We start from the raw sequence: 18920 nt of genomic DNA, 5'->3' as shown, positions 1-18920 counted from the left end.
GAGAAATAAATCTGAGAATTTTATTTTGAGATGAACATAGTAAAACATAATTACAAGAAAAATTAATGTTGTCCACACTTTTAAATTTTAACTTAATAATTGAAACAACTTATTCAAGAGTATTTTTATTATTATTCTGAATGCCTAATGGCTTTACTTAAAGTGTCCTTCCTAAAACAGATTAGATCCAGTTAGAATTTTGAGTGATCTGTCTTTATAGTAACAGGTTTTTACATACCCTAACTGAAATGAAAATACAGCATTTTTCTAGTTTCGTGATTTTTGAAAGGGCATGATAATCATCTTAAGAGATCATTTTTATATAAGCAATTCTTATTTCTTAATTAAAATTTTCAAAGTTAAAATCATTTTTGAGAACCACTACTCCTTATGTTTTTTTCTACTTCCTTCTAGGTAACTATATTTCAGTTAATTTTTACCTTTCAACTGTCTTAAATACTGGATGTTTTTATTTAATGTTTAAAATGAGAGAATTTATACAAACCTTGCGGTAAACAGAGATTTTAGTTATTGACCATCTAGTGAAGTAGTATAGTATTTAATAGCCTACAGATCTTAGCTTAATATCTGTTCATAGAGATTTATATTTAAAATAGAGTACTTTTATGCCTAGACTTAGACTTTGAAATTATGGGAAGTACTAGGATTTTATAGCTTCTTTAAGATAATGCTTTATAAATTCACTTACTTTTCAAAGCAAAAAATGTGTTAATATCTGTTGAAAATTAAATATACATCTTCACATTTATGTTTTAAACTAGCCTGCCTTTTTCTGTCTTTCTTAGGCCAATGGAAGCATTGTTGTGAAGAACTTATGAAAATTGAGAGTATGTCACCACGGAAACCACCTTTGTTCTTGACAAAAGAGGCAACCTCAGTCTACCATGATATGAGTAAGTGGGGTTTGTCTTTTCTAAGCTGCAGGGTAACAAAAACAACGTTGTCCTTACTCAAGCAGCTTATTCTGTTGACATTAAAATGCTAAAATTTTCAGGGCACAGTCAAAATGAATGAAAAAAGACTATGATTATAGTCTAAGGAACTCATGTTTAATAGATGAATTAATACAAAATTAATGAATACACATTTTTCATAGTTTGAATGCTTAAGATCAAACAAAAATGTTAAGGCTTCAAAATGAATAAGGGTGCACCGAAAATAAATATTAGCTGAGTAGCTGATGAAAATTCTGAAATGTAAACTTGAGATTCTAAAATATAATTATGTTCAGTAATTTTTTCCATATTTTATTAAATTTGTTTTAAAGTAGCGTTGATAAATGAATATTAATAAATGGACCCTTTCATCTCAGGCCAAAAAATTGGTTAAGTTTAATACTTTGGAAAATTTAAAATTTCTAGACTCATTAATATTCCATTTTCCCACACTTTGAAGGGTATTTGTCTTTGTGGGATTGCCTCAGTGAATAGTGTTGTGAACAAGCACAAGTCAGAGCTAAATTCTAGTGTATTTTTCCACCAGTGTCCCTGCACTTACATATACCTTAAAATGTTGGATTTAAAATGAAACATTTGAGTTCACACATTTGAATATATCATGTAATAGATGTTTATCTGTGTTCTGTTTTTCCCAAGGATGATAACCAAAGTGGTATTAGGGCTTCACTCTGTTTCCATGGGTTTTTTGTTTTGGATTTTTCCCCTATTACAGAGACTGCTGGTCTACTTGAAAGAATACTAATCCAGTTACATTTTCCCAGTTTACATATCAGGGTTTTATAAAAGGGAATCCACTCTTACCTAGAAGTCAGAATAGATTTTAAATCCAACAAAAGATATTTTAGAAATACTTAACCTGTAGAATTCAAAAAAATTCTGATGTAGCTCCACTCCTTTGAAAGCTGGATTTTACACATTTGTTTAGGAATATCTTTAAGTGTGTGTGTGCGTGTGCAGTGCACAGTACATGATCTACTTATTTTTTGGTTCCATTAGTTTTACAAGTAAACACATTAAAAAAAAAAAACACTTGCTTATCCTAGTCTGTTTTTGATAACTATTTTAGGTAACATGTTGTAATAACTTTCTTGGGCAAAGCATGTACTGCTTTTGAATTTTTTTCCATGTATTTTTTTCTTAAAATTATTACAGGCATTGATTCACCTATAAAACTTGAAAGTTTAACTGATATAATACAAAAAAAAATTGAACAGACAAATGGAGAGTTCCTTATTGGTCAGCATGAAGAATCCTCACCACCTCCTTGGGCCGCACTCTTTGATGGTAATCACCAAGTTGTCATCAAGAAAAAGGTATTATCTCCTGCAAGCAAGCAGTTACATGATGGGAAAGGGAAAAAGAGACGAGCTCCCCTTCCTCCTTCTGGTAAAGCTGCATTCAGCTTAAAAACACAGAGCAACACGGATCAATTGGTTAAGGACAACTGGGAAAAAACAAGTGTATCTCAGACCTCGCCTTTGGATACCAAATTATCAACCCTAATGCATCACTTACAGAAACCAATGGCTGCTCCTCGAAAACTTCTTCCTGCCAGGAAAAATAGTTTAACTGATGGTGAGCACACAGACACTAAAACCAATTTTGAAGCCAAGCCAGTGCCAGCTCCACGGCAGAAATCTATCAAAGACATTTTGGACCCTAGATCATGGTTGCAGGCACACGTGTAGAAAACCCTTAATGTCTAAGACATTTAACAAAATCTGTAACTGTGAGGCTTAATTCAGAAGCACTATAGATGTAGTAATATGTAATTATGTAGGTAAATATGACAGTGATTTACATCAATAATTAATAAGCTATTAGGTGTAAAAAATGTTTTATAATGAAGAAATGGATTTCTCTAGCAGAGTGCAGGAGGCAGTTTCTAGACAATATCCCAATTGTTGGAAGGGTTAATTTATTCCTAAGTTAGTACCAGGCAGTGAACAAGCACTAGGCAGAAGAAAGCATTAAAATTTCTTTGGGGAGGGATTGTCTAGTAATTTAAAATGTGTTAAATAAGAGCCATATTCTCATTGTGAGGATTTTAATACTAGTGGAATGTTTCAAAGGTTTTATTCAAACCACAAATTATAGAATCCACCCAAGAAAATTTCTTCTTAGCATTCTGGAATTCTCATCTAATGGTCCACTGGCTCTCATCTATTGTTTAACTCACTAGTTAACTCAGTGACCTTTCAGATTCCTGAGATAAATTTTGGAATATTAAATTCTTCATTTTTAAAGGGAATATGTAATGTGCTGTTCAAAGTTGTTTCCTTGATGAGCCCTGAAATCCTGTTGACATTAACTCTCATAAGTAAAGCAAAACATTTTTTAGTTTAAGGAACAGGTAGATGAAATGTACTTTACTTCCACTTTTCTATGCATGGTACTAATTTCTATTGTGACATTGGCATTTGGGGAAGTGAGTAGCTGATTAACACCTTAAGATTCATTCAGTACTTATATAAAAAGCAGATGGCTGATTCAAAATATCAGAAAAGTTGGCCATGATAATAATTTTCAGAATTAATCCATCTAAAAGATTTTAATTAGATTTCCTTTTTCTTGTAAGGGTTCATGTCTGCTACTGATATTTGTCATTAAAAGTCATACTCTTACAATAATGACATTGGAATCATTTCCATAGGAGGTAATTTCCATAGCAACTAATCATAGTGACACAAACAAGATTATGAAATCAAGTGATGAATAAATAGCAACAGAATGAATACCTCAAAGGAACAAAAAAATCCATTTTCTTAATAATTATGCTTCTTATAAACAACAGCTAGACAATTTAAAAAATCTAATCAGAATTTCCAAGTAAAATAAAGCAGTTTCCATAAGGTGTCAGCAACAGCACTAAAAATCTCAAATCACACTGAACCCTAAATGTCATTGCAACAAATGAAAATATAAGAATTAAATTACTGCCCTGTGTATAATCTCTAGAGATCTTTTTAAAGCTTGTAAGAACTCTATTTGGATCAGAACTACATTATTTCAAAGTAAAATGAACACTTGACAAAAAATAACATTAATTTAAATGGAGCCTTTCATTATTTTTAGATAGCAGAGTCTTTTTTCATTTATGTAGAATGATGTAACTGCCAGGTTACTTTTGTGTTTACCCAGGACTCCTAGTAAGAATTGGGACTCAAGGGAGTAATGATACAAAAGGTCTCTTGTGGCTGGCGACACCAGGATAGACATAGCATTTGACGAGAAGGAAATCCTATATGCTTGCCTGATAGAATTTAGAGACAATCAAGTGTATGAAAACCTAAAAAGGTAGGATTAATTTGTTTTTTCTAACTAGAAGGCTCTCGTAAATCTCAGTTGTGATTGCCAATTCAGTAAATGACATTAAAAATCTAATGGATATTATTTTTGTTTATTTTGTAAACCTCACTGCTGTTTTTGACAGCATTTTGACTGTCATTGCCACTAAATTATTGAGCTAGAAGATGCTGCAGGAAAAATTGTTTCTGAAACTGGCATCTAAGCATTCTTGTTTTGTTTTTTTGTTTTTTTTAGTTAAAGCCTTCCTTAGAACAAACCAGTGTTAAAACTTCCAAATTATATTCTTGTCATTTCTCCTTATGCGTATTAGATCAAGAAGGATTTAAGTTGTACAGGAAACAGAATTTGTTCTTAGAGAAATTACCTAGCAGTTGTGCCCTTAGTGGGCACTTTGAAACAAGCCTGAAGCCCATCTTCCTAGAAACATTTAGGCGAAGCCTGACCAAGGACCACCTCCCCCCAAAATTATTTAGGCTGTTTCTGGGGTCCCATCTTACTGTATGTTACAAAGCCTTTAAAATCTGACTGTAGTCTTCAGCTGTACTTCTTTCGACACGGTACTCATTAGATGTTAGTTCTCCCCACTCTCCACTCCCCGCGAAAGGTATAATAAAAAGTTAAGGATCCTTCCCTCCTTCCCTCCCTCCCTCTCTCCCTTCCTTTCTTCCTTCCACAGTTAAACAAAAATCTAAAAATACTGAGTTAAACACTTTGTCAAGGAGTTCGTCAAAAGAACGATTTGTTTTCTCATTTCCTAAACCGGAAGTTTATGACAGAGAAAAATATACCATGTAATAAAAACATTTCAGCTTTTTATGAGCTGGCTTTTTACATTCCTTGTTTGTCCTTTTCATTTGTTTCTTGATATATGAAGACTATAAACTTGAAACAAGGAGTTAGCTGTCAGATCTTGATAATAATGTTATAATTGGAGATACATAATAGAAAGAATAGGTATTTTATTATAATTCAGATGATCTGATAATAATATCTTAGAAAATTACATTTCAAGCTCTGGGATATAAATTACTTAAAACATCATTAAGATAGTATTTTAATTGCTACAAAGTAGTGAGCTTTTTATTTAAACATCTTGCAAGGACAGAGAAAGCATTTTGTTATTATAAATGCACACCTCCTAAGGTAAACAGTCTTTAAAAATATCAGGCATGCCAACTCTTGGTTAGTTTTGTTAAATCCTCCCTAACTGTCTGCAGTGGCCCCCTGACTTCTTTTAAATGGACGTGCATGTATGTGGGAAAACTAAATCCATTTATTATAAATGCCTTATCTTTACCCTTTAGGTTCCTACTAAATGTATTTTACCAGCTACTGTTTATTAAAATGGAAGCTGCCTTGATTTAGAGACAATTCATGTAAGGTAGGTTAAGCAGTCAAGTATTTCTTTAGGCTTATGTTCAGCCCCTCAGCCACCTACTGAGAAGTTTATTAATTCAGTACAAAATGAAATTATAGGGCAGTTTGGTGTAGTTTATGTTAAATGCCATTTGAATGTAATCACCTGTGTTACCTTGAACGAGGAACAACCGTACTAGATAGAGATAGAATGCTGCACCATGAGCAAGAGAAGTGCTTTGGCAGGAAAAATATCTGTACCTGTGGTTAGAATTTATCAAAACTTATTGTCTTTTTAAAGAGTGAATTATTGAACAGTAATTAAACTTTAACTGATGACCATTTATATTCTCATAGTTGTCTGTGGTGTTCTATTAGTCTTAAACTACAATGTAGATAGAGTTGACTTTTTGCATTTACATTTCAAAGACATTACTATTTGTAAATGTTTACATGTTTATGTGTAACTGCTTCATTGCTAATAATAGTTATAATGAAAATGGTTTATTCTGTATCATGCATATTCTAAGTTAATACTAGAAAAGTGTTACCTTTGAATTTTTTAAGAGACGAGATTTCAGTTGAAAATATGGTCAGGTATGTTATTTTCTATGACATACTTGTATCATTGGCATTGTTTATAATTTTTATTTTTTAATTAAATGCGGGTCAAGCTTCTGGATTAAAAAGTATTATATCATGGATACATATATATATTTTTTTAAGTATTAGAGCTTGATAAGGAAGCCAAGGTCATGTGATTAAAACTTCTATATTTTAGAAGAAGTGATTCATGAAAACATTTTCTAGATTTTTCCTTTAGGTACCCCCTCTGGGCTATAGACTGATAGACGTAAACAGTGTTGTGAAATCAGGTTAAACAGAGAAAGACATACTACCCAACAGCTGGTGCTAATTATTGTAAGACTAATATTCAATAGCCTTGGTATAACTTACATTTATTACAATGTTGTATATAATCCTCTTACACTGTACTCTTCTGAAAATCCATTGATGTAACCTTAGTTTTTAGGTTAGTGGTGCATAATTTCCCCAGAGCTTAAGTTACTCTGATAATAAATTAGGGACCTAGGATACTCAGCTGCTGTTAGCCACAAGGAGACTCATTTTAATGCACCTCCCTCAGTACTTAATTTATTCCCATGGAGCACCTCAGGGAAGAGGGAGAGAAATGAGCAATCCTGGCTCAAATATATTATTTCAGCATTTTACTTCTAAATCTGTAGTGTGACCAGAAATATTTAACATTCCTTTTTAGAAGAAACGTCCCTTTCTCTAAGGAGAGAGGACTGCTAATCAGTGTGCTCAGATAAGCAAAATACCTTAAGGTTCAAATAACATAAATTTAACTATTAAAGAAATATTAACATTTTTATTTATCTCAAGATAGGAAAAAATACCAATCCTGGCATGTTTGATAGGCAAAGTCATTCCAAATCTTGCTAAAATTGTGTTTTAAATTGCAGCAATTTGCTTTGAGAGATGTGGTAATCTCTTAATGTAACTACTAAAGGAAAGATAGATTGAAAAGATCTTATATATACATAATTATGCTGTATCATAAACATGTTGCAAGATATCAAAGTAGATCATTTTGCTGAAAATGAATACTTTTCTGAGTGTTGTATCAAGATATATTTTTGTTTACTCAAAAGAAGACAAATTTTTTTTGTGTGAATGGATATATTTTTATTGAATTTAGCCAACTGAAAACATATTTTCAACTTAATTAGTTGCAGCAATTTTAATTTTACCTTAAAGGGGAGAAAAAGTATCAAGAGTTATCCATCTATTCACCTTAAGTATTAAAACATATGTTTTATATTTATTACATATAAAAGTAGAAGTATATACATACATATACATACATGTACCCTGTCAAATCTTCAATCCAGATATTTTCAATTAATTTTAAAAGATTCTTTTAAAATGTGCTGCCAGTGCTAGCAGAGTCAAAGTCCAAACCGCTTTCCACAGTTTACAGGAAACATCACAACCCAGCTTCGACTGCCATTCCCTTCTAGGCACTTTCCTCTTGTGCTCTCATCTTTTGGACATTGCCTCAACAATCTGTGCTGTTTCTACTTGCTCTTCATTTCTTATGCTGTCCTCTCTTTGCCTAGAATATCTTTTCTGCTCCTCTTCTTCATGCATTCTCCTCTCAACCCACAGTCAGCAAATTTTATTCATTCTTCAAAATGGTAGCACCACTAAATTCACAAAGACTTTGTACCCTCCTCAACCTCCCCATCTAGGTGGAGTTATACTCCTTCCTCGTGCTTTATACGTACCTCTATTTATAGCCTAAGTCCTTGTTTGTATTTCTGTATTCCCCTATGTATTAATTTTATGAATTTGTTGCTCCTACATAACAAATTACCATCAACTTAGAACAACACCCTTTCATTATCTCACATTTCTTTGGAATAGAAGTCTGGATGGGCTTCAATGGGTTCTCTGCTTAGGATCCCACAAGGCTTATATCATGGTGTCAGCCAGGCTAGGCTCTAATCTGGAGGCTCTGGGAAAATCCGCTTCCAGTCTTTTTTAGGTTGTCAGCAAAATTCAGTTTCTCATGCTTGTTGATTGGCCAAGGGTCACTCTCCTAGAGACCACCCTCCAGTCCTTGTACGTGGCCCCCTCAATCTTCAAAGCCAGCAACAGCTCATTAAACCTGACACATCCAAATTCTCCTTAAGGAGGATTTGAATCTGTCTGACTTTCCTATCCACAATCAACTGGAGAAAACTGCCTTTTAAGGGCTCATGTGATTAGATGTAGCCCACCAGGATAATCTCCCTTTTGATTAATTCAAGGTCCACTGATTAGTAACCTTAATTACATCTGGAAAAATCTCTTTTGACTATAATGTAACATAGTCGTAGGCATGATATCATATTCATAGGGCAGGAAATCTTGGGGGCCATTTAAAAATTCTGCCACCTACCGCAAGTTAGATTTTTCAAGGGTAGGGAGCCTGTCTTATTTGACTTTTAACCCTGTCATAATAGTAATGAGGGAGGATTATTGTGTTTTTATTATGTGTAAGGTATTGTGCTAAGCACATGAATTAACTCATTTAATCCTTAAAATAGTCCTCCTAGTAACCCCACTAAACAAATGTAATGTAGGAGACTTGCCCTGGGTCACACTGCATGGTAGTTAAGAGTGTGATTTCTGGAATTAGACCTTGATTAAATTCTAGCTCTGCCATGACCTAGCTGTGTGATGGGGCTGGGTTTTTTTTAACCTCATCTAAGTTTGGGGGTTTTTTTTTGTTTTTTGTTTTAATCTTTAAGCTAGAAATAGTACTTACCTCATAGGATAGTTGTGATTACTCAGTAAGATAATGCATGTAACACATAGCCCAGGGCCTTCAGTTGTTTTTACGACCTTACATGTAGAGTGAAACAAATGTAGAAAGAAAGGAATGAAAAGATACAGCTGATATATATGTGTGTGATATGTGTATATACATACATATATATTCTTAAAAGAAATTATAACCCTTGTCCCATTTTTATTTTTTGCTTGATGAGAACATGCTGGAATTACAGTACGTAAGAATTTAAGAGATACCTAAAATATGTCCATATACTCACTGTCCTAATATAAGAACCCTATGTTATGCACTCTTGGAGTTTATAAGATTAAGAAGAATACTTATTCCGGAGAAGTTCACATTGTTGTTGGTGGGATCAACTGTATTAGAGAATATCGATATAGATTACTGCTTAAACTTGCCTCCTGTGTATATAACATAAATATATCTGTATACAGACATTTAAAACAATCCATACCTACCATCAGTGAACTTAAAAAATTAGTTGAAAAGATTAAATAATACATAAAATAACAGTGGGCAATATAAAAGAACAGTCAGTGTAACACAATTAAGCATCTGATTTTAAGTGCTATGAGAGATCCGTGAGGGGTATGAGAACTTTTACACAGCAATTTTTCGACAAGTGCAAAAGGCCTTGTATCTTTTTACTACTAAAATGATGAATTAAGCAGTGCAAAGTTATATACTATGAATATCTTTGCTGTGAGAACAAGTCATAATAGGCAGATTTTTCAAATCTAGGGGAAATAAGTGGAATAGAAGTCAATTTATCCAACAGGCTCCTGGAGGAGTTTAATTTTATACCATTCAAATTTAAGGGAGATTAGTTGTCATGGAAGTTTGTGGAAAGGAATGGATTGGATAGGCAGTTAGCCTGTTGTTAAGAATCAACCAGCAGATTAGCATGGCTGAAGTAAAAGTGGCAGTAGGGGAAAGGTAGGGTATGTTGGACCACAGGCAGGACCTTAATGCCAGTTCAAAAAAATAAGTTAAACTAAGTAGGAGTAGTTGACAACAGGACTAGAGTTGGCAGAGTTAGTGGAAAGAGCACACAGCTTATGAATTGGGAGAATTGGATTCTAGTCACTGGTTTACAATTAACTAGCCATCTTGCCTTGGGTAAGCTATTATTTACCAGTTCAACTTCATTATCAGTAGAACCACTGAAATGGCTGTTGGTGTTTGTCTCAAGCTAATCTAGAGAGCCCTAGGTTCCTGAGGTGATGCCCTTAGAGGCTGCAACCAGTGGGGGTGCTGCCAAGTGAGTGAGTCTCTGGTGCTCCCTCTCCTAAATCTCCTAAATCAGCTAGAGCAGCTCCAAGTTGATCTGTTTAATTTTAAACCCCATGAGGTAGTATTATAATAGCCACCGCTTTACAGGTGAGCAATTTGAGGCACAGAACAGTTAAGTAACTTGCCCAAGGTCTCATGGTGAATGAGACAGGATTTGAAAGTAATCAGTCATCATTCCAAAGTGAGTGATCAACCTCCTCATTGTACTACAACCTCTAATAAACGTGAGATAACAAAAAAACATTGAGAGCAAGTTTTGCCAGACTAGCCTGAAAACTCTTTTTCCCTAGTGATGTGATCACTTGGAGTATCTCTTTGTATTAAAGCCCCCAATGAAAGTCGATTTCATTCACAGTTACATCCAGCCTGTACTATTCTGGGCATCATGTCTGGCCCTGGGAGGCATTTGGGAGGGGAGGTTTGGGTATATGTAAACCTGACTCTACTAGCAGGCCGTGGAGAGCATTATAATAGAAATATGAAAGGGAGGAAAAGATAAATTCCATCCAGGAACATCTGGCAGGATGGGTATTTGAGCCAGGCTTGAAGTATGAGTTGGTTTTCATTAATTACATTTCCTTTTGGTAAAAAAGCAACAGGTGATAACTTAAGCAAAAGCAACAACAGCAAGACTGGTGGGGGACTTTATTGAAAGGCTATTAGAATCATCCAGAGGAATGAAGGGGGCCTAAGGAAGGTTGGACAGGACAAGTCAGGGTCCTCAGCAACATAAAGATTGAAAGAATAAAGTTTTATTCTCCTAGAGTAGTGACTACATCAACATATTAAAACTTTTTAATATTGGGGTGAAAAAATGAATCACAGAACTTAACATCTAGAAACTGTGGTTCTAAATCAGGAGTAATTTGTGTTCACCATGGAATATTTGGCAGTGTCTGGAGACACTTTTGATTGCCCCGACGGAGGTTCAGAGTGCTGCTTGAATCTGGTAGGAAGGGACCAGGGATGCTGCTAAGTCTTGTAGGATTGGGCTCTGCAGATACAGGAAAGGGCCTTCCGCACAGGGAACAGAAGGAACAGTGGGGCAGGAGGATCATGGTGGCTTAAAATATGTCCACAGATTCGTTCACACTTCTTCAAAGGTAGAACGTAATTCTCCTCCCCTTGAATTTGGGCTTAGGGATTCACTTCCAGTGACTAGAGGACGGTGGAAGTGATGCTGTGTGACCTGTGAGGCTAGGATATGAAGGAGGGCTTATACCTAAGCACCCTGTCATGCATCACTGACTTTGAGGGAAGCCAGCAACTACGCTCCATCAGTCCTGGAAGAGATCCATGTAGAGAGAAACTGAGACCTCTGCCCCACAACCAGCACCAGCTTTCGAATGAGCACTCAGAAGCGGATCCACAAACCGAGGCATGATGGCAGCCTCCGGAGAAATTCCAAGCCAGAACCACCCAGCTAAGCACCTCCTAAATTCTTGACCTGCAGAAATTTGATAATAAGATAATAAATATTTTTTATTATTATTTTTTAACATCTTTATTGGAGTATAATTGCTTTACAATGGTGTGTTAGTTTCTGCTTTATAACAAAGTGAATCAGCTATACATATACATATATCCCCATATCTCCTCCCTCTTGCGTCTCCCTCCCATCCTCCCTATCCCACCCCTCTAGGTGGTCACAAAGCACAGAGCTGATCTCCCTGTGCTATGCGGCTGCTTCCCACTAGCTATCTGTTTTACATTTGGTAGTGTGTATATGTCCAAGCCACTCTCTCACTTCATCCCAGCTTACCCTTCCCCCTCCCCATGTCCTCAAGTCCACTCTCTACATCTAAGTCTTTATTCCTGTCCTGCCCTTAGGTTCTCCAGAACCATATTTTTTTTTAGATTCCATATATATATGTGTTAGCATACGTTATTTGTTTTTCTCTTTCTGACTTACTTCACTCTGTATAACAGTCTCTAGGTCCACCCACCTCATTACAAATAACTCAATTTCGTTTCTTTTTATGGCTGAGTAATAGTCCATTGTATATATGTGCCACATCTTGTTTATCCATTCATCTGTTGATGGACACTTAGGTTGCTTCCATGTCTTGGCTATTGTAAATAGAGCTGCAATGAACATTGTGGTACATGACTCTTTTTGAATTATGGTTTTCTCAGGGTATAAGCCCAGTAGTGGGATTGCTGGATCGTATGGTAGTTCTATTTTTAGTTTTTTAAGGAACCTCCATACTGTTCTCCATAGTGGCTCTATCAATTTACATTCCTACCAACAGTGCAAGAGGGTTCCCTTTTCTCCACACCCTCTCCAGCATTTATTGTTTGTAGATTTTTGATGATGGCCATTCTGACTGGTGTGAGGTGATACCTCATTGTAGTTTTGATTTGCCTTTCTCTAATGATTAGTGATGTTGAGCATCCTTTCATGTGTTTGTTGGCCATCTGTATCTCTTTTTTGGAGAAGTGTCTATTTAGGTCTTTTGCCCATTTTTGGATTGGGTTGTTTGTTTTTTTGATATTGAGCTGCATGCGCTGCTTGTAAATTTTGGAGATTAATCCTTTGTCCGTTGCTTCGTTTGCAAATATTTTCTCCCATTCTGAGGGTGGTCTTTTCGTCTTGTTTATGCTTTCCTTTGCTGTGCAAGAGCTTTTAAGTTTCATTAGGTCCCATTTTTTTATTTTTGTTTTTATTTCCATTTCTCTAGGAGATGGGTCAAAAAGGATCTTTCTGTGACTTATGTCGTAGAGTGTTCTGCCTATGTTTTCCTCTAACAGTTTTATAGTGTCTGGCTTTACATTTAGGTCTTTAATCCATTTTGAGTTTATTTTTGTGTATGGTGTTAGGGAGTGTTCTAATTTCATTCTTTTACATGTAGCTGTCCAGTTTTCCCAGCACCACTTATGGAAGGGGCTGTCTTTTCTTCATTGTGTATTCTCGCCTTCTTTATCAAAAATAAGGTGACCATAGGTGCGTGGGTTTATCTCTGGGCTTTCTATCCTGTTCCATTGATCTATATTTCTGTTTTTTGTGCCAGTACCGTACTGTCTTGATTACTGTAGCTTTGTAGTATAGTCTGAAGTCTGGGAGCCTGATTCCTCCATCTCCGTTTTTCTTTCTCAAGATTGCTTTGGCTATTCGGGGTCTTTTGTGTTTCCATACAAATTGTGAAAATTTTTGTTCTAGTTCTGTGAAAAATGCCAGTGGTAGTTTGATAGGGATTGCATTGAATCTGTAGATTGCTTTGGGTAGTATAGCCATTTTCACAATATTGATTCTTCCAATCCAAGAACATGGTATATCTCTCCATCTATTTGTATCATCTTTAATTTCTTTCATCAGTGTCTTACAGTTTTCTGCATACAGGTCTTTCGTCTCCTTAGGTAGGCTTATTCCTAGGTATTTGATTCTTTTTGTTGCAATGGTAAATGAGAGTGTTTCCTTAATTTCTCTTTTAGATTTTTCATCATTAGTGTATAGGAATGCAAGAGATTTCTTAATGCATTAATTTTGTATCCTGCTACTTTACCAAATTCATTGATTAGCTCTAGGAGTTTTCTGGTAGCAACTTTAGGATTCTCTACAGTTAGTATCATGTCATCTGCAAACAGAGACAGCTTTACTTCTTCTTTTCTGATTTGGATTCCTTTTATTTCTTTTTCTTCTCTGATTGCTGTCACTAAAACTTCCAAAACTATGTTGGATAATAGTGGTGAGAGTGGACAACCTTGTCTTGTTCCTGATCTCAGAGGAAATGGTTTCAGTTTTTCACCATTGAGAACGATGTTGCATGTGGGTTTGTCATATATGGCCTTTATTATGTTGAGGTAAGTTCCCTCTATGCCTACTTTCTGCAGGGCTTTTATCATAAATGGGTGTTGAATTTTGTCGAAAGCTTTCTCTGCATGTATTGAGATGATCATATGTTTTTTCTCCTTCAATTTGTTAATATGTTGTATCACATTGATTGATTTGCATATATTGAAGAATCCTTGCATTCCTGGGATAAACCCCACTTGATCATGGTGTATGATCCTTTTAATGTGCTGTTGGATTCTGTTTGCTAGTATTGTGTTGAGGATTTTTGCATCTATGTTCATCAGTGATATTGGCCTGTAGTTTTCTTTCTTTGTGACATCTTTGTCAGGTTTTGGTATCAGGGTGATGGTGGCCTCGTAGAATGAGTTTGGGAGTGTTCCTCCCTCTGCTATATTTTGAAAGAGTTTGAGAAGGATGGGTGTTAGCTCTTCTCTAAATGTTTGATAGAATTCGCCTGTGAAGCCATCTGGTCCTGGGCTTTTGTTTGTTGTAAGATTTTGAATCACAGTTTTAATTTCAGTGCTTGTGATTGGTCTGTTTATATTTTCTATTTCTTCCTGGTTCAGTTGCAGAAGTTGTGCTTTTCTAAGAATTTGTCCATTTCTTCCAGGTTGTCCATTTTATTGGCATATAGTTGCTTGTAGTAATCTCTCATGATCTGGCTAATGGTTTATCAATTTTGTTTATCTTCTCAAAGAACCAGCTTTTAGTTTTATTGATCTTTGCTATTGTTTTCTTCATTTCTTTTTCATTTATTTCTGATCTGATCTTTATGATTTCTTTCCTTCTGCGAACTTTGGGGGTTTTTTGTTCTTCTTTCTCTAATTGCTTTAGGTGTAAGGTTAGGTTGTTTATTTGAGATATTTCTTGTTTCTTGAGGTAGGATTGTATTGCTATAAACTTCCCTCTGAGAACTGCTTTTGCTGAGTCCCATAGGTTTTAGGTCATCGTGTTTTCATTGTCATTTGTTTCTAGGTATTTTTTGATCTCCTCTTTGATTTCTTCAGTGATCTCTTGGTTATTTAGTAGCGTATTGTTTAGCCTACATGTGTTTGTATTTTTTATAGATTTTTTCCTGTAATTGATATCTAGTCGTATAGCATTGTGGTCAGAAAAGATACTTGATATGATTTCAATTTTCTTAAGTTTACCAAGGCTTGATTTGTGATCCAAGATATGATCTATTCTGGAGAATGTTCCATGAGCACTTGAGAAGAAAGTGTATTCTGTTATTTTTGGATGGAATGTCCTATAAATATCAATTAAGTCCATCTTGTTTAATGTATCATTTAAAGCTTGTGTTTCCTTATTTATTTTCATTTTTGGATGATCTGTCCATTGGTGAAAGTGGGGTGTTAAAGTCCCCTACTATGATTGTGTTACTATTGATTTCCCCTTTTATGGCTGTTAGCACTTGCCTTATGTATTGAGGTGCTCCTATGTTGGGTGCATAAATATTTACAATCGTTATATCTTCTTCTTGGATTGATCCCTTGATCATTATGTAGTGTCCTTCTTTGTCTCTTGTCGTAGTCTTTATTTTAAAGTCTATTTTGTCTGCTATGAGAATTGCTACTCCAGCTTTCTTTTGATTTCCATTTGCATGGAATATCTTTTTCCATCCCCTCACTTTCAGTCTGTATGTGTCCCTAGGTCTGAAGTGGGTCTCTTGTAGACAGCATATGTACGGGTCTTGTTTTTGTATTCATTCAGCCAGTCTATGTCTTTTGGTTAGAGCATTTAATCCATTTACATTTAAGGCAGTTATTGATATGTATGTTCCTATTACCATTTTTTTAATTGTTTTGGGTTTGTTATTATAGGTCTTTTCCTCCTCTTGTGTTTCCTGCCTGGAGAAGTTCCTTTAGCATTTGTTGTAAAGGTGGTTTGGTGGTGCTGAATTCTCTTACCTTTTGCTTGTCTGTAAAGGTTTTGATTTCTCTGTCGAATCTGAATGAGATCCTTTCTGGGTAGACTAATCTTGGTTGTAGGTTTTTCCCTTTCATCACTTTAAGTATGTCCTGCCACTCTCTTCTAGCTTGCAGAGTTTCTGCTGAAAGATCAGCTGTTAACCTTATGGGGATTCCCTTGTATGTTATTTGTTGCTTTTCCCTTGCTGCTTTTAATGTTTTTTTCTTTGTATTTAATTTTTGATAGTTTGATTGTTATGTGTCTTGGCATGTTTCTCCTTGGATTTATCCTGTATGGGACTCTCTGTGCTTCCTGGACTTGATTGACTGTTTCCTTTCCCATGTTAGGGAGGTTTTCTACTATAATCTCTTCAAATATTTTCTCAGACCCTTTCTTTTTCTCTTCTTCTGGGACCCCTATAATTCTAATGTTGGTGCATTTAATGTTGTCCCAGAGGTCTCTGAGACTGTCCTCAATTCTTCTCATTCTTTCTTCTTTATTCTGCTCTGCGGTAGTTATTTCCACTATTTTATCTTCCAGGTCACTTATCTGTTCTTCTGCCTCAGTTATTCTGCTGTTGCTTCCTTCTAGAGAATTTTTAATTTCATTTATTGTGTTGTTCATCATTGTTTGTTTGCTCTTTAGTTCTTCTAGGTCCTTGTTAAACGTTTCTTGTATTTTCTCCATTCTATTTCCAAGATTTTGGATCATCTTTACTATCATTACTCTGAATTCTTTTTCAGGTAGATTGCCTATTTACTCTTCATTTGTTTGGTCTGGTGGGTTTTTGCCTTGCTCCTTCATCTGCTGTGTGTTTCTCTGTCTTCTCATTTTGCTTAACTTACTGTGCTTGGGGTCTCCTTTTCACAGGCTCTAGGTTCATAGTTCCTGTTTGTTTTTGGTGTCTGCCCCCAGTGGGTAAGGTTGGTTCAGTGGGTTGTGTAGGCTTCCTGGTGGAGGGGACTGGTGCCTGTGTTCTGGTGGATGAGGCTGGATCTTGTCTTTCTGGTGGGCAGGACCATGTCCCTTGGTATGTTTTGGGGTGTCTGTGGCCTTATTATGATTTTAGGCAGCCTCTCTGCTAATGGGTGGGGTTGTGTTCCTGTCTTGCTCATTGTTTGGCGTAGGGTGTCCAGCACTATAGCTTGCTGGTTGTTGAGTGGAGCTGGGTTTAGCATTGAGATGGAGATCTCTGGGAGAGCTTTCGCTGTTTGATATTACATGGAGCCGGGAGGTCTCTGGTGGACCAGTGTCCTAAACTTGGCTCTCCCACCTCAGAGGCACAGGCCTGACACCCAGCTGGAGCACCAAGACCCTGTCAGCCACACGGCTCTGAAGAAAAGGGAGAAAGAAGGAAGGAGGGAGGAAGGAAGGAAGGAAGGAAGGAAGGGAAAATTAATAAAATAAAGAAATTATTAAAAATTAAAAAAAATTGAAAAGTAATTTTAAAAAAAAGAAGGAAAGAAAGAAGAGATTGAACAAACCAAAAAAACAAATCCACCAATGATAACAAGCGCTAAAAAACTATACCAAAAAAACCAGACGGACAGAACCCTAGGACAAATGGTAAAAGCAAAGCTATACAGACAAAATCACAAGAAAGTCCATCGCCTCAACTTCTGGATGATTCCTTGTCTATTCAGGTATTACAGAGATGCAGGGTACATCAATCAAGTTGATTGTGGAGATTTAATCTGCTGCTCCTGAGGCTGCTGGGAGAGATTTCCCTTTCTCTTCTTTGTTCGCACAGCTCCTGGGGTTCAACTTTGGATTGGCCCCACCTCTGCGTGTAGGTCGCCTTGGGGCATCTGTTCCCGCTCAGACAGGACGGGGTTAAAGGAGCAGCTGATTAGGGGGCTCTGGCTCACTCAGGCCGTGGGGAGGGAGGGGTACGGTTGCGGGGCGAGCCTGTGGCGGCAGAGGCCGGCGTAATGTTGCACCAGCCTGAGACCGCCATGTGTTCTCCCGGGGAAGTTGTCCCTGGATCACGGGACACTGGCAGTGGCGGGCTGCACAGGCTCCCGGGAGGGGAGGTGTGGAGAGTGACCTGTGCTTGCACACAGGCTTCTTGGTGGCTGCAGCAGCAGCCTTAGTGTCTCATGCCCGTCTCTGGGGTCCGCGCTGATAGCTGCGGCTCGTGCCCGTCTCTGGAGCTCATTTAGGTGGTGCTCTGAATCCCCTCTCCTCGCGCACAGCGAAACAATGGGCAGCTCCAGACTTTTTCCCGGACTCCCTCCTGGCTAGCCGTGGTGCACTAACCCCTTCAGGCTGTGTTCACGCCGCCAACCCCAGTCCTCTCCCTGCGATCCGACCTCCGAAGCCCGAAGCCCGAGCCTCAGCTCCCAGCCCCCGCCCGCCCGGAGGGTGAGTAGACGAGCCGCGGGCTGGTGAGCGCTTGTCGGCACCGAGCCTCTGTGCAGGAATCTCTCTGCTTTGCCCTCCGCACCCCTGTTGCTGCGCTCTCCTCCGTGGCTCTGAAGCTTACCCCCCTCCCACCCCCACACCCCATCTCCGCCAGTGAAGGGGCTTCCTAGTGTGTGGAAACCTTTCCTCCTTCACAGCTCCTTCCCAGAGGTGCAGATCCCGTCCCTATTCTTTTGTCTCTGTTTTTTCTTTTTTCTTTTGCCCTACCCAGGTATGTGGGGAGTTCCTTGCCTTTGGGGAAGTCTGAGGTCTTCTGCCAGCATTCAGTAGGTGTTCTGTAGGAGTTGTTCAACATGTAGATGTATTTCTGATGTATTTGTGGGGAGGAAGGTGATCTCCACGTCTTAGTCCTCTGCCATCTTGAAGGTCTCTCAAATGTTTATCATCTTAACCAGTAGGTTTTGGGGTATTGGTTTCCATGGCAGTATATATTTTTAAAAAGCATAAAAATATAGGGTATGCCACGGGCTTGAAATGGTTTAATTGT

At 37.2% G+C, this 18920-nt stretch overlaps 1 protein-coding gene across 7 annotated transcripts in view; it reads left to right on the top strand.

Annotated features, from left to right (window-relative positions):
• Positions 1–18920, top strand: part of RTKN2 (rhotekin 2) — a 127562-nt gene that overhangs the window by 74598 nt on the left and 34044 nt on the right. For 3 of the 7 annotated variants that reach the window (XM_057530398.1, XM_057530397.1, XM_057530399.1), the window contains 2 exons: positions 807–914; positions 2133–7194. In XM_057530398.1, the coding sequence (XP_057386381.1) occupies positions 807–914; positions 2133–2668 (644 nt within the window). In that variant the 3' untranslated portion in view covers positions 2669–7194. Of the gene's footprint in view, positions 1–806; positions 915–2132; positions 7196–11446; positions 11751–18920 lie in introns of those variants that run through there. The other 4 variants (XR_450063.2, XM_007170844.2, XR_009005592.1 and 1 more) reach the window with 4 other exon arrangements.

The sequence above is a fragment of the Balaenoptera acutorostrata genome, chromosome 16 (genome assembly GCF_949987535.1).
Source record: "Balaenoptera acutorostrata chromosome 16, mBalAcu1.1, whole genome shotgun sequence".
Classification (NCBI taxonomy): Eukaryota; Metazoa; Chordata; class Mammalia; order Artiodactyla; family Balaenopteridae; genus Balaenoptera; species Balaenoptera acutorostrata.
Note: the sequence above shows the minus strand (reverse complement) of the source record. Positions and strands in the feature narration are given on the sequence as shown.